Here is a 16,005-nt window from a genome sequence, read left to right as displayed (position 1 = left end):
AAAGACCTCTCTACTAATGGAGACAACTGTGTGTATATAAACTCATGTCCATTCTCTTGTTTGAACGATGTGAGACTTTGCTTGCATCCCAACACATTCAGTTTCATCACAAATCCTTCCACCAATACAAACATGACTTTCATTTTTTTTTTTTGCCTCTTTAAAGGAGACCATAGAACATTGCTAATGTGTTTGGATTACGTTCATGATAAGAAATAATCAATTATTTTTTCATGAAGACAAAATAATAAATAATTACTTTGACTTTTTCATTATATCAACGTTATTTTAGTGGTAAAATTGATTTCTGAATGTTATGCAAATACACTATACAAACATGGTGAAAATTGTGCGTATTGAAAGAAAATCTCCTAAAGAAGGAAAAATTCAAAATAATATTTTCACCATAGTCGAACTGGCTATTGTTTCTAAATTCCAAACTTATCATTTGCATTTACTTTTGGAATAAGAAATCCCTTATTTCATGACATTGGTTCCAGTCAGTCACGTGTTATAACGTCACAAACTTAGCTTGCTGCCATAAGCACATAAGAATATCTCCCCCTTATTAATTCAATACTTAATAATTCATAGTCCTCTAAGTAGAGCATATATCCAAACAGAAATTAACAATTTGCAGCGTCTAATTTTTAATTTTAATTTTTAAAAGTATTTATTTAGGTAATAATCAGACAATGACAATGATGGAAGATGCTTAAAAACCAAGTTAATTTTTTTAATAATGAAGTTCACTATTTTTAATAGATAAAATTCTCAATGTTACATTTACTATTTGTTTAATGACTTTTGTATTTTCAATATATGAGATCACTTTCCCCCGTGTAAAAAAAAAAAAAACATAAGGACAGATGCTAACAAAACCTAAATAAAACAAAATTTACTTAGCGTGGTCCCTGTAAGATTAGAATAATCCAAAAGAAATAGTAGAACGAAACAATGAAATATCGGTTGGAGAGACTCCGCCGAAAGAGGAATAGTCTGATTTTGCACATGTAATAGGTTAATACCCCCCAAAAATTTCACGCTCAAGTTTCGAATATCAATGTTCAAGCAAGTAAAGCAACCCAACCATGAAGGAAACATGAAACCCAAAGCACGCAATTATACGATATAAATATATATGCCATCTGCACTCTGTAGGTTGCATGCAAATTATAACATTCACGTTTCTTGCAATCTTGAGGTTCATATTAGTTGTTAGTTGGCGTCCTGAATGGCCAGTTCTAGAGGTACTACAAGGGTTGGAGTAAGAACAAGGGCACCAACTCCAGTTGTTGAAGAGACAGTACCTAATTCTGGATGGACAGAGGATTCTGCGGGTCATTACCTTCTTGTGGATCTTCCCGGTATTGCATCAAACACCTAATTCACTTTTCAACAGGAAAACGAATAGAATATGAGTATCAATTGTGAAGAATTTAATAAATCCCATAGAGAGACCAACGTTAATTTAGTTTTACTTTTTGTCTCGCTTCTTTTAAGAATCACCCAACCGAAAAACCTGTCTGCTTTTAACGTGCATGGGTGCTATTTTTCTTTCTACCGAAAAACTATTTAGTTAGTGGTAACATTTACAATTAGTAGGACTTATTGTACAGTCCTCAATAAGTATTGATGCTGCGAAAACAAAAATAACCCGCGATTTTTTTTTATCATGCTTCTTCAGAATTCAGGAGGGAAGAGGTGAAGCTCCAGGTTGATAGCTATGGCCGTATTCTTGTATCGGGAGAAAGGCAAGTGAATGAGTGGAAACATGTTCAATTTCGGCTGAATTTTCCGGAACCAGTGGACTCTGATATGGATAAGATAACTGGGAAGTTTGATGGTGGAGTCCTTTATGTCACTGTTCCCAAGCGAGTCACACAACAGAACAAGGAAAGCGAGGCTGCAAAAGCTGGAAATAGCCAAGTTGAAAGAGCAGAAAATGATAGCCATAATAGAAATGGCGAAGATGAAAAAGCAGAAGAAAATGATAGCCATCAACATGGAAATGGCAAAGTTGAAAGATTAGAAGAAAATGATAGGCAAGCACCCAATAATGCTGATGTGGGGAGGAGAGATCCCAGCCAACATGACAACCATGCAGGGCAAGAAATAAAAAGAAATGAAAATGAGCACATCGGAGATTTTCCTGAACAAGTAATGAGGAATTGGGATCAAGAATCCATGTTAAGAACTGCAGCGGGGATTTTGAGGAAAAACAAAGGAATTGTAATAACAGCTGTTATAGCCTTTTCCTTGGGGTTGTTAATATCTCGCAAATTCAACACCACCTAAGTTCTCAGACCTGAATCCATAAATGTATATCCCTCACTTCAGGCCACGAGCCTTTTACATGCGTATGTAAATACAATAAAGTATCATGCAGATATTCAAACATTAATAATAAAGTCTCTGCTTATTTCTTTTTTCTTTCCAATTTTAATATCTGTATCCATAGTGTGATTTGATTTAGGACGTCATCAATCCTCTATCACATTTATAACAATAGAGGGCTCAATAGGTTCCTGTCTATACCTCAATATACCCCATCATTACCATTAGATTTGCTCAATTCTCATACTATGCTTTAATATCAAACGGCTTACCATATGGAAGACTCAAAGTCTCACCTCGCAATTAATTCGCATAGAATTTCGGATCTAATTGCTTTAATGTCTTTGACTCTTTGTCAACGAGGATATATAATTTTATCATTAGTTTATGGCATTCTGATCAAAGTCAAGAACTTGTCTTTTCAGTTCTAATAATCTAATCTAAACAAAGTATTTTAAACCCACTCCAAATTTATCTCTGTATCCTCGGCCACCGACTGAGTAAAAAGAGAGAATCAAAAAAAGAGGTAATGCTTATCCATGAATAGTAGATACAACAGGTGCATCTCATCAAGGCAGTCTTAGAGAAGATGCAATCTCAATAAGGTTATCTTCCTTGATAACCTTCCTCCAAGTTCGTTCCTTCTCTCAAGCTACTATTCAATAATGTTATGTGGCTTTCTATACTGTGATGAATCCTGAAAAAAGTAAAGTCACAAACCATCCGACATCACCTCATCTTTTCAACACCTCCTTTGCATATGGTTTTTTTAATCTACAGTGTTTTTTCACTAATCTCATCCTGTACCTTGATCCAAATTATGCTGATTTAGAAGAGCATCATATCATCAAAATTTACTTTTATCTTACAGGATCAGATTCTACAACTACTAGTACTCCACCAATTTAAAAAGAGCAAAAGAGCGCATAGGATGTTGCTTCGGGAAAGAGAAGCTTCTTTGGCATCTGTGCCATAAAGTTGAGAGTTGTGACCTAATGTTCCTAACTTCTGACCGCTTATCCAACATAACAAAATAAAGTTTCCCCTTCCTTATCTTAACAGAGAGGCTGAAGCACTTTGCTTGCTGAACTTAAATTGTTTGGCTGCTGCTTCCAGTCACATAAACTATTTTCCTTCCTATTCATGCTTTCTTTTAACACATATTAGTATACAACCTTCGAAAACAATTTACAAATTTCATATTAAAAGGTAGATGATGCATAAAAATTAAACAATACCTCATGAGCCAAATTCGAAATGCTGAAAAGAAAGAACTTGTTGAACACAGTTGGGATATAGTGAAATTGTACCTCTGGGAGCTTCCCGAACACTAGTATAACACTAAAAGACATTAGACAATAGTTGCTTGACTTAGAAAAGGAAAGGTGCTTAGAGTTTTGAGGTTTGGATGTTGACAAGCGATGCATGGTGAAGAAGAATAAGGAACCAAAGGAGAGGGGGTATAAAGGTGATGCTTTGTCTTCGAACTTTATTCAAAATGCAAGTGCTTTTTGACAAAAAGGAAGGGCCCACGGTTGGGACGCGGAATCATGTGCTTCCTGTCAAGGCTTTTAACCTTCCTTTGACAATTTTTTATAAAGAGCCTCTATAGTTAAGGAGGGCTAATTACAAGAATATTTTCAAACATTGTTACAAAGAGTGATGGACATAAGGTTTTAGATATTGCTATTTGTACAGTCTTTTTAAGCTTTAAGATCTCAGTGTCATGTATGCTTGTTCTTGAATGTAAGTATCATATATCACTGTTCAATAGTACCTGTAAACCAATAACTTTATAGTACTAAATCAAGAGGTCTAAAGTTAAGAAATGGTGAACAAAAGTTAAGTTCCTCCATGAGCCTCTCTTACTTATTGTTGAAGGGGAAGGGAATAAAAAAAAAAAAGATTTTGTGAAATTGATATTAAGATATAGGGAAAATTTTAGTAAATCCAAAATTTGAAACATTATTACACAAAAAGCACAAACTTATCTCTCAACTAAAATAAAATGTAATGATCACAAATTGCACATGTGCATTAGCATCCATATCCTAAACCTACATATAGAAATTTAGAATCAGGACTTTTTGTCTGTGTTTGGGAGATTGGTGCAAGAGAGAGAGAGAGTATTAGGAATAGAAAAAGAGAGATGCTTGGGTCATTCTTGCAAGCCATTGAAATAAATAATAAAATATTAATTATAAAAAAACATTGAAAAAAAGAAGAGGTAGATAAGGAAATCTGAATGGAGGGAATTAGAAAAAGTTGGAAAGAAATCCTTGGCGAGAGAGCATGGAATCTAATCTCCTACTGTCATCACAACAAAGTTTAAAACCATCCTCCATCCAAAATAAATAAATAAATAATTAAAAACAAAAAGCACCGCACAACACAAAACGAACCTCACCTCAACTCTCAACACTACCGCTATCAACGGGCACAGTGCGTGTGAGAGAAGATGAGAAGATGACGACGCCGTTTCAGCAACCACCGCAAACCGTACGGAGGCTGGTCGTGGAAGTAATCGACGCGCGCAACCTGCTCCCGAAGGATGGACAAGGTAGCTCAAGCCCTTACGTGGTGGCGGACTTCGACGGCCAGAGAAAGCGAACCAACACCCGCTTCAAGGAGCTCAACCCGGTCTGGAACGAGCCTCTCGATTTCATCGTCTCCGACCCTGACAACATGGACTTCGAGGAGCTCGAAGTGGAGGTCTACAACGACAAGAAGTTCGGCAACGGAAGCGGCCGCAAGAACCACTTCCTCGGGAGAGTTAAACTCTACGGAACGCAGTTTTCCAGAAGAGGCGAAGAAGCTCTCGTCTACTACACGCTCGAGAAGAGGAGCGTCTTCAGTTGGATACGCGGCGAAATTGGCCTCAGGATTTATTACTACGATGAGATGCTAGTTGAAGACGACAAACCACCGCCGCAACAACAGGAGGAGCAACCTGAGCAGAACAAGCCGCCGCCGGGAGCGGCTGTTGTCGAGGAGGGACGGGTTTTCGAGGCTCCTGGACCGATGGAGCAATGTATACCTCTTCCTACGGGTCCTCCTCATTCGCCGCGTGTGGTGGTGGTTGAAGAATCGCCGCCTCCGGTTGTGCATGTTTCGCAGGATCCGCCGTTGCCGGGAATGTGCGAGCCTCCGGAAATGCAGTTCCATCCGGAGGTGAGGAAAATGCAGGCCAACAGAGGGGAGAGGGTGAAGATATTCAAGAGGCCGAACGGTGATTACTCGCCTAAGGATATTTCTGGTAAGAAAACTGGCGCCGAGTCCGAGAGGGTTCATCCGTTCGATCTCGTGGAGCCTATGCAGTATCTGTTCGTCCGGATAGTGAAAGCTCGCGGGCTTGCTCCTCCCAGTGAAAGCCCATTTGTGAAGGTCAGAACGTCCAGCCACTTCGTGAGATCCAAGCCCGCCAGTTACCGCCCCAACGAGCCCGCCGACTCGCCTGAGTGGAACCAGGTGTTTGCGTTGGGTTACAACAAGACCGACGTCAACAGCGCCACGCTGGAGATTTCCGTTTGGGATTCTCCCACGGAGAATTTTCTCGGTGGTGTTTGCTTTGATCTTTCCGACGTTCCGGTTAGAGATCCTCCGGATAGTCCCTTGGCGCCGCAATGGTACCGCCTCGAAGGAGTCACTGCCGATCAGAATCCCGGGAGAGTTGCCGGCGACATTCAGCTCTCCGTGTGGATCGGGACGCAATCCGACGACGCGTTCCCGGAAGCGTGGAGCTCAGATGCACCGTACGTAGCGCACACTCGCTCCAAGGTTTATCAGTCACCGAAGCTCTGGTACCTCCGCGTGACGGTGGTGGAGGCGCAAGACCTGAACATTGCTCCGAATCTGCCTCCATTGACGGCGCCGGAAGTGAGGGTGAAGGTGCAATTAGGGTTCCAATCGCAGCGAACAAGGAGAGGATCCATGAACCACCGTAGCTTATCGTTCCACTGGAACGAGGACCTTCTCTTCGTGGCCGGGGAGCCTCTGGAAGATTCTGTGATCGTTCTCCTGGAAGATCGGACGAGCAAGGAAGCGGCGCTGCTAGGCCACATCGTGATTCCGCTAGGCTCAATCGAGCAGCGAATAGACGAGCGCCACGTGGCAGCGAAATGGTTCCCGTTGGAAGGCGGGCCCTACTGCGGGCGAGTCCACCTGCGCCTCTGCCTGGAGGGCGGGTACCACGTGCTGGACGAAGCGGCGCACGTGTGCAGTGACTTCCGTCCCACCGCCAAACAGTTATGGAAACCGGCGGTGGGGATTCTGGAACTGGGGATTCTGGGCGCTCGCGGCCTCCTCCCGATGAAATCGAAAGGCGCTGGAAAGGGCTCCACGGATGCTTACTGTGTGGCTAAGTATGGAAAAAAGTGGGTCCGAACCCGCACCGTAACCGACAGCTTCGATCCACGCTGGAACGAGCAGTACACGTGGCAGGTCTACGACCCCTGCACGGTTCTCACCGTTGGCGTGTTCGACAACTGGCGCATGTTCGCTGACGTGTCAGAAGACAGACCCGATTGCCGTATCGGGAAGGTACGAATACGTGTCTCTACGCTTGAGAGCAACAGAGTGTACACCAACTCCTACCCCCTCCTCGTGCTCACGCGAACCGGGTTGAAGAAAATGGGGGAAATCGAGTTGGCGGTTCGGTTCGCTTGCCCCTCCTTGTTGCCCGACACGTGTTCGGTCTACGGGCAGCCCCTGCTTCCTCGAATGCACTACCTCCGCCCGCTCGGGGTGGCCCAGCAGGAGGCTCTCCGCGGGGCCGCCACCAAGATGGTGGCGCAGTGGCTGGCGCGGTCGGAACCGGCGCTGGGGCACGAGGTGGTTCGTTACATGCTAGATGCGGATTCGCACGCGTGGAGCATGAGGAAGAGCAAGGCGAATTGGTTCAGAATCGTGGCGGTTTTGGCTTGGGCCGTTGGATTGGCCAAGTGGTTGGATGATATTAGAAGGTGGAAGAATCCAGTCACCACTGTCCTTCTCCACATTCTTTATTTGGTGCTTGTTTGGTACCCGGATTTGATTGTCCCCACTGGGTTCTTATACGTGGTCCTAATCGGGATTTGGTATTACCGGTTCAGGCCGAAAATACCGGCTGGGATGGATACCCGGTTATCTCAGGCTGAAGCGGTTGACCCGGATGAGTTGGACGAGGAATTCGACACCATGCCAAGTTCGAAACCACCAGATATAGTTCGAATGCGCTATGATAGGTTAAGAATGCTAGCAGCTAGGGTCCAAACAGTGTTGGGTGATTTTGCCACCCAGGGAGAGAGGCTTCAAGCCTTGGTTAGTTGGAGGGACCCTAGGGCTACCAAATTGTTCATTGGAGTCTGTCTTGCCATAACTGTCACACTCTATGCGATGCCGCCAAAAATGGTGGCTGTGGCCTTAGGGTTTTACTACCTCCGCCACCCCATGTTCCGGAACCCCATGCCCTCCGCCACCTTGAACTTTTTCCGGCGACTTCCCAGCCTGTCTGATCGCTTGATGTAGATTATTATTCAAATTCAGTGCCTAGTTTTTTTCTTTTTTTTTAAGGTGACAATTTTTTTAGAAGTGGGAATTTATTTTTTACTATATGGGACTGGGACTAGTGACTAGTGAGGGTGTGGAAAGGAACAAGCAGAAGCAGCTGTTTTGTAGGGATAGTGTTTGAAAAAGGTGTCTCAATAACATCGTAAGGAGTGAAAAGGGGGTGGAAAGTGGCTAGTTGTCATCATTTCTTTTTGTTGCAATCGAATGGATTGACTGTGGCCACTGTTGAAAACTCGAAATAAGAGAAAGGAGGGACGAGGGTGAGAGAGAGGCGAGAGAGAAACATGGGGGGAGAAATTTTGGGTACTGTCTTGGCTGTGGTGGGGAGACTTTTCTGTCAATGTTTAGGAAGGCATATAATATTGCCTTTCATATCTCTTCACATTTTTTTTTTAAATACAGTGCCCTCAACAGCTCCTTGCTGTTTGTTTGTTTCTGTCTTGTCTAATTTCCTTCTCAATTATCATTTTCAAGATTTAATATTCTTGCCATAAAAAAAATCATATTATTCATATATAATTTAATATTTTTCTTGTTTTTTTATTATATATACACGAATCTAAAAAATATTTTAAAATAAAATCAACGACATTTTTGTTGTCTCACTTTTAATCTTCAACAAACACTCCTTATTTTGTTAACGCCACCATGTGCTACACATATTACTAATTCATAGACATTTGATTGCTGATTTTAACAGTTAATGAACATAGGTAAGTTGTATGTATGGTTTCCGAACATCTAACACAATCTTGTGGTGGGAAGTGGGAACTAGGAAGGCGTCGTAATTGGAAGAAAAGTGAATGCATAATCACATGACAACTGCAATCCACCACCATATAATTCATTTGCTTTCAGAAACTCCAGAAAATATTGACTTGATGGAGGAGGCAGTGTAAGTATGGAGTGCAGAGTACTGACCAAATTTGGGTGCCACTGATTTCCACAAACATGGGCATCTGTGAAATCTGTGTGTGATGGGAAGTGGGAATCACAAGCACTTTCTGTTTCTGTTCTGGTCTGGGTATCCATGCCATAAATGATATATTCATAAATACACAAACTTCAGAAAATGTAAGGCCCATTTTTGTGTTTGTTTCTTTGCTGAGTAGTTTTTTGTGCTTGTGTAATATTATTTTGATATTTTGATTCTCATTCTATAAAAACATTTATATTTATAAATTAATCACACCTTTTATTCCCCCCCGCCCCTTCTCTATTTTCTGTCCTCTTTAGAATTTTGGTAAAATTTACCTGTTCCCTGAAGTTTGGATAAAACAATAAATAATTAAGTTAAATTTAGTAGCTATTTAATATTCGAGTTCGATCTATGATAAAATAATTTTTTTACTAAACTTTATTTATCTATAACGGATAGATTGACCTAAAATGAATTATATGAAGAAAAAAAAAACTAACAATGTAGGTTATATAACTATGCAAACTTCTGTAGCATAAAAATTAGTTATTTACATGTGCGACCACACATGGCTCAATAATGTCATTTCAATAAGAGAAAAAGACATAAATGTGAAGATACAAACTATACGTCCAATGAAATTACTTGAGAATGGCTTTATGCCTTTTCATTTAATAGAGTAGCAAATCTAACCTTGTATAAAAGGAACTATAGGTCAGTGGACAATCTCATGTAAAAAAATTAAAATGTGCCATAGCCTCCGAAAACGAGTATAATGTTTTCTTAGGTTAAACGAAAATTGATCTTCTCACCTTTAAGTGCAAAGATAGAAAGGAAGCTTAAATACAAGAACCATCCGTCTAGCACGATCAAAAGTTAGCCTTAGTAATATTGCTAAATAGATAAAAGTTACTCTAAAGATATCTTTCCCAGAAGTTTACATGGATAGGATGGTTTGGCACATTTGATTTCAACTCTTTGCTGTTGTTTCCAGTAAAATTAGTTTATGGATTCTTTTCTTTTGAACTAGCAAAATTTTCAATTTAAGTATGTAATAAATAGAAACTCTACGAGTTATCAGAGCCTTAAGGTACTACGTGAAATTATAATAAAATAGATTTCAAATAATACATATTCTTAACATGCAATGAATTCCAGGAATGAGTCTCACACATGTAAGCTAGTCAAGATCCAATTTTATGTGAATTAATATGCTAGAATTTCTAAATATTCATCAACAATTATCACAAAATAGGTTTCATGCATGTAAACATTCAGGTAAATTGAATGAACAACGACATATATATTGATAATAAAAATCATGACTTGTTTGCTTCAAATTATAAAATTACACTATACTAAACTAAAAATAGAACTATCCTAGGAAAAGAAAGGAAAAAAAGATGGCCAAAAAATCATACTTAGCAATCTCATACACAAGAGCCATGTGCACCGATAGTGAGTATTTGTGAGAGTTCGTAAATATGATTTTTCAACCCTTGAGATTGAGTCTAGCCTGTCTATTTATAGGAAGACCACAATAGTAGTTAGATTCATCATGCCATTAGTAACCATCCTATTCTTTGGATCGTGCATTATCTTTCTTAACCGCCTCTAATTTTCTCAATAACCGTTTTTTGATCATTAATTACTTCCTTATTTGAAATACAGAATTAGTATTTTTTGAGAAGTAGTTACTATACATAAGTTCCACTAAGATTATAATTGTCTCGTGATTTATGTTATATGGATAATCTCTTTTAAACCGTTTGAGACTATTTTATAATTACTTGTTCGAGTTTCAATATATTACTTTTGGAGCTTGAGAGTTGTGCTAGTCATATTTGACTCTTCCACTATTCCATGTCATAGGTGTCTCCTCAGTGGTTGAGAGTTGAGACTTGATCTGTTTTATCATGGAACGTTTCTACTCAAAATTTTACTCCTAACAATGTTTCATCCATTAATGTGACAGTGGGTTTTAAATTAAAATGTCATAAGCATTGATAAGACTTTTTCTTAGTACAGGACCACGAAGGACATATCTATGTTGTGTCACTTATGGTGTCCACAGTAATAAACGCGAGTAGCAAGTGTAAAGTAGATTGGTGGATTAACATTCATCGTATTTCTATCGGAAATTCAAACACATCCTAAAATATTTTAATTTAGGGTTTAGGTAGTAAATTCACACTATTGTGAGTGCTTTCCTTTCCCTATGTCAAGTTTCCCCAACGGATCAATGCAAAATCCGGCAGTAAATATCCAACCAATGGCTGCTATTTTTAGCTCATATTTGATCGACTTTTATATATGAACGTCAGTAAATATTTGACTTGGTGGAGCGAATGCTTAGAGAGGAAGTCACAAACTTAATTTGGGTGCCACAAATTTCAACAAAGACTGTCTCTGTGCATTCAGTGTCAGTAAAAGTTGACAATAAAAACCAAATTCTGTTGCAACAAATTGTTAGAGAAATATATATGTTACCTTCTAGATCTCTTAAGCTGGACACTATTCTTTAGATTTTGGGGCATTCTTATCATGAAACACCCAACCTTGTACATCTTTTAAATTGATTTGAGTTATGGTACTTTCTCATGAACTAATAATCTATTACAATCCTCGATTTGAATGTGAGAGAGTTTGAAGAAGATAAACATGAAGGACAAGAAGATAAAGAAACCTGAAGATACATATGAAAAACAAAATTTCTAACTTCTAACCTCCCCTTTCTCCTCCCTCTATTAAAATTCCTCTTCTCTCCTCCTTTGAACCAAACGGATCTAAGGAGAAGCTGAGAGTCCAAATTTAAAAAAGTGGATTGAAAAGCCTCGTTGTATGTACTATGTATGTATAGAATAATTGTAGATATTGTTCTGTATTGTAAGTTTGCTAGTGTTGGGCTCCTGGCTTGTGCAAATTCTTTTAAATTCATATACTAAAGATTTCTTCAATGTTAATATCAAGTTTTTAACTATAACCTATGCTATGCCGATGTTTTAAAATGTCCTAGAGTGATCACACAGCCACAGGCCCATAACAAAAATGAGAGTATGGAAATTAATTTTATTAATCGATTTATTATATATAATATAAAATTTCTTTTGTATGCACTGTTTCATTCTTGTATAACCGCTATATCTGTTTTATATTTTTCTTCAACAAATAACACATTATCATGTTTAAATTTGCATGAGATCCTATGTTAAAAAGTAGTAGACTTTTGTAAAAATAAAAAATCATGTTTCAAATATTATGACATCTTTCCAAGTTTCTTTTGGATTTCTTTATCTAAATCAATACCGCTACATATTGTCACTTCAAATTTATTTATTTATTTATTTTAATGATAAATCTTCACTTAAGATTATTTAGAGGCTCTCCCTGTTTTTCCCGCCATTTTCAAAATTCATATCCTCTCCTTCCATCATTTCATATCTTTCCAACAACAATTGAATAACTACCAAACATGTTTTCACTAAATAGGGAATAAAACAACTGTAACAAGAGCTTCATTTATCATGTCTCTCCATTCACTAAGTTTTTACTATTTCTTGCTTAATTTCTACCCAACATCGAATAATTTTACTTACACCATTTCAATTTCTAGTAAGTTTGAAATAGAAAGTGTAATCTGTGCATAAAAAGAGTGTAATTTGAATATGTTGCGTAAATTGTTATTAAGTAGCCCGCGCTCGATCTCACCGTGACGCAATAAGCCGCCGCAAAAAGACAAACAAAAATAAAAGAAGAAATAAACCCAAGAATGCTATTAAAGTTTATTAAAATATGAAAATTAGGCAATAGGCAAGGCACTTTTCTAAATGCACAATCGTATCAATTTTGTTTTAATAAATTGTTAGTCAAGTCTTTTTCCAACACTCAATTCTCATTTTATTTGGAAAATTGTCTCAATTGTGAAGTGTTCAACGCAGTTGGTCGGGGATAAAAAGTTGAAATTAGTTAATGCTACAATTGAAAAGGTATAGACTATGAACTCCAGAACAACGATGAATTTGTGAGGATAATCAAACATTAAATGACCATGGCTGGTTATATAAGAAATGTTTCGTACTCTCACAATAGTGACAATAAAGAATGCATGGCTCATCACCTGGTTCTTAAGAAGAAGAGCAATATTATAGAACATACATATTAATGCCTAGAATTTTGTCCATTCATTAGAATAACATGCAGCTTAAAATGGTAATAATTGGTTTTAGTACAGTTGTAAATAGTGACAAGATAAACAGCATTAAAATGCTTCCAAAAATGTCACTAATCTCTAATATATAATTGTACTCAGCTTAAGCGTAAAGCAACAATGATTATACTACAATCAAAAAGGTAACGGTTAGATTTCCCTCCCCTTACCTTGTTGACCGAAGAAACATATAGCAATCTTATTATGTACATACAAGAGAAACAGTGACAGTGTTTGTGTTAGCTAGCTTAAGTTTTACTCCTTGTCTATTTGTCACCATCCGTGGGTGTCATTTTTTGAGTACGAAATGGTAGCTGCAATTGGTTTATGGAAGTTTCGTTACATGCAGGTTTCAGTTGAGTCATTTTTGTATTTGTACCAATAAAAGTGAGTCATTCTGTACAAGAGGAAACTTCCCTTGCCCTTCTTCCCTCCTAATAAATTCTCATGCTAACAAATCATCAAAAGGTGAAGCACAAATAATTTTGGTTCCTAAGATTAGTTTTAGCAAAATGAGCACCTGTCCAGGGTTATATTTTGATATTGGCAAGAAGGCCAAAGGTTTATTTTTATTTTTTTCTCTTTTTAATCTTTCATCAGAATGAAGTATAATATCAGGATCTTAAGTCTGCCTTCCAGGTAATATTGTAACACAAATTTGTTTACTTTTGTATTAGATGTTCTTCACAATGACTATGCACATCCATCACCAATTCATTTTCACTACCAATTCATGGACTATAATGTAGACCTCTCTTGTCAAGGTACTGTGAATATCAACTCAATACTTTTCTTTTTTCATTTCTTCTTCTGGTTGAAACAAGTTCATTTTTTCTTATAATTGTTTAATGTTTTTCAGTTGCAAGAAAGGGGTCAGTTGCTATAGATAACAAATGAGTAAACTGATATTTGATCATGAAAAATATATGAAAATTGTAGTTTAGTTCTCATTTAAATAATATTATGATTTAGCCCTTAAATTTTCAGACTTGTTTCACAGTATTCCTCTTTCTACCTCTGAAAGGGGTTTGTGTAGAATAAGTTTACATAATTTAATTCAAGGTTGACATTGCAAGTTACATTTTCGATGATAAAATACCATTTTACTCCATAACAAAAACCACTTACAGAGATATAACTTGTACAGTTTCTCTGCAACCTTCAATTTGTTGTTTTATTGGTGAATTTTCAGTCTTCATTTTACTTGATTAGCATCTAACTTGCACTGAGGAAACTAGTCAGTACCTTATAATATAAGGAAAGGCACCAATTAGTCCTGAAGGTTTTTCACAATCAATATGAGAGCCACGTGAATTTCTTAAAAAGCCATGAAATAGCATGCATCATGTCTGACTTTACTGTTTTTGCTGCCACATCCATTGCAGTAGACGAAATTGTACCTGGATTCAGAAGCCTTCTCAAATGCACCTTACCGGATTCTGGGAAGGTAAAATTTATTTTTACTTGCCAATATACTATTAGTATCATCTTTAATCATTCTAGTTTTTGAATTTTTTCATTTCATCTGACTATTTTCCGGAATCATCATAGGTGGAATTACAACACGTGACTAACTACACTGGCATTACCGGATGCATTGGATTAGAAGGAAACATAGAAAAAGGATATGATCCTGTTGTAAACTTGTCGGGCCTTGTAGGAACTAACATTGTGTCCCTTGGAGCCAATGTTGCTTTTGACTTACCAACAAGAACAATCAACAAGCTGAATGCTGGCTTAGGCCTCAACACCGACTTCCTTGTTGCTTCCTTGACCATGTGAGATATATATATCCTACAAGAAGTATAGGAACTAAATTTATCACAAAAAGCATAGGAATATCAATTTGTGAATTGTCATCTCTAAACTAACTAGAGATATTGATCATTACTAAGTTTTCTCCTTGTTGAAAGGTTCCACGCTATCTGCCTCAATTCTTGGAATATAACTTATATATCTTTTGGACAATTTCATTTAATGTCAATTAGTTTTAAGACGAAATCTTACATAATATCATTGTCTTGGTAAATTGCCTCTTCTGGTAGGCTCACTTGTTCTGGCAGGCATCTATGGAAGGGGGATGTGTAAAGGTTCCATGTCAGATGTCTCAATTCTTGGAGTGCAACTTATATATCTGTTGGACAACTTTACTTGATGTCAATTGGTTTGTACACTCCTATTGCTACTTCCTTCAAGCCTGAAACGACTGGAGTTTGGTTTTGTGCAGGCATGACAGGTTTGACATTGTTAAAGCCTCCTGCTATCATGAAGTGAACCCCCTGACCAAGACTGCCATTGCAGCAGAGCTTAAGCATAGCTTGTCAATGGGGGAAACAGGTGTCACCATTGGTGCTCAGCATGCATTTTTTCCGGAAACGTTGGTAAAGGCTCGATTTAACAACTATGGCAAGGCAGGTGCTCTTATTCAACAAGGGTTATGGGAGAGATGTTTCGTAACTTTAGCTGGAGAAGTGGATTTTAAGACCTCAGATAATAATTTGCATCCCAAGATTGGAGTCTCTGTGGCTTTAAGACCTTAGTCAATGCCAATGAAATAAGCTTTCATCTCCAGTTAAGAGGTTGTTGGATGTAAAGAGACATTTAAGAGATGGCACAAACTGGATGAAACTTCTCAATTTTCGCCATCCATTTTCTTCAATATTCAGCAACAGTATGAGTACCATGTCTAGTTCTTCTACTCATACACAATTTTTATAAATAAAATTATTATAGGGCTAGTGAATAGTGATAGACATTTATTTATCATTTTTACCTGTTTAAGTTTAAATTGACTCCTGTTTATTCATATAGAAGTCGAGTCTCTGAAACAAATAGCCCCAGAATTACTCTCTTTTCTTGTATCGTATGAGATGGTAGTTGTCATGTTACTTCTGTTTTTACTTCGTTGTAAATGACTTATTATTCGTAAAGGGGAAAGCAGTTTAATATTTTCTTAGAAAAATATGAGCATTGCAATACATGCAAACCTTCAGAT

General features: G+C 38.0%; 3 protein-coding genes across 3 annotated transcripts; all 3 read left to right on the top strand.

Annotated features, from left to right (window-relative positions):
* Positions 1-894: 894 nt before the first annotated feature.
* LOC109807613 (uncharacterized) lies at positions 895-2,426 on the top strand. The gene is given in 3 exon segments (XM_020370169.3): positions 895-1,367; positions 1,688-2,254; positions 2,257-2,426. Coding segments are annotated over 3 exon segments (756 nt in total). The 5' UTR covers positions 895-1,234; the 3' UTR covers positions 2,313-2,426.
* Positions 2,427-4,056: 1,630 nt separating this feature from the next.
* QKY (C2 calcium/lipid-binding plant phosphoribosyltransferase family protein) lies at positions 4,057-8,320 on the top strand. Its single transcript, XM_083075492.1, has one exon. It carries the CDS (start codon positions 4,804-4,806, stop codon positions 7,840-7,842), a length of 3,039 nt encoding a protein of 1,012 aa, XP_082931618.1. The 5' UTR covers positions 4,057-4,803; the 3' UTR covers positions 7,843-8,320.
* A 5,092-nt stretch (positions 8,321-13,412) lies between these two features.
* On the top strand, positions 13,413-15,972 carry LOC109809333 (mitochondrial outer membrane protein porin of 34 kDa). Its single transcript, XM_020372605.3, has 5 exons — positions 13,413-13,571; positions 13,688-13,774; positions 14,396-14,457; positions 14,562-14,788; positions 15,238-15,972. The coding sequence occupies exons 1-5, from the start codon at positions 13,523-13,525 to the stop codon at positions 15,548-15,550; spliced, it is 738 nt and encodes a 245-aa protein (XP_020228194.1). The 5' UTR covers positions 13,413-13,522; the 3' UTR covers positions 15,551-15,972.
* The last annotated feature ends 33 nt before the right edge of the window (positions 15,973-16,005 follow it).

Source organism: Cajanus cajan, chromosome 5 (assembly GCF_000230855.2).
Source record: "Cajanus cajan strain Asha chromosome 5, NIPB_CcT2T_4, whole genome shotgun sequence".
Classification (NCBI taxonomy): Eukaryota; Viridiplantae; Streptophyta; class Magnoliopsida; order Fabales; family Fabaceae; genus Cajanus; species Cajanus cajan.
Note: the sequence above shows the minus strand (reverse complement) of the source record. Positions and strands in the feature narration are given on the sequence as shown.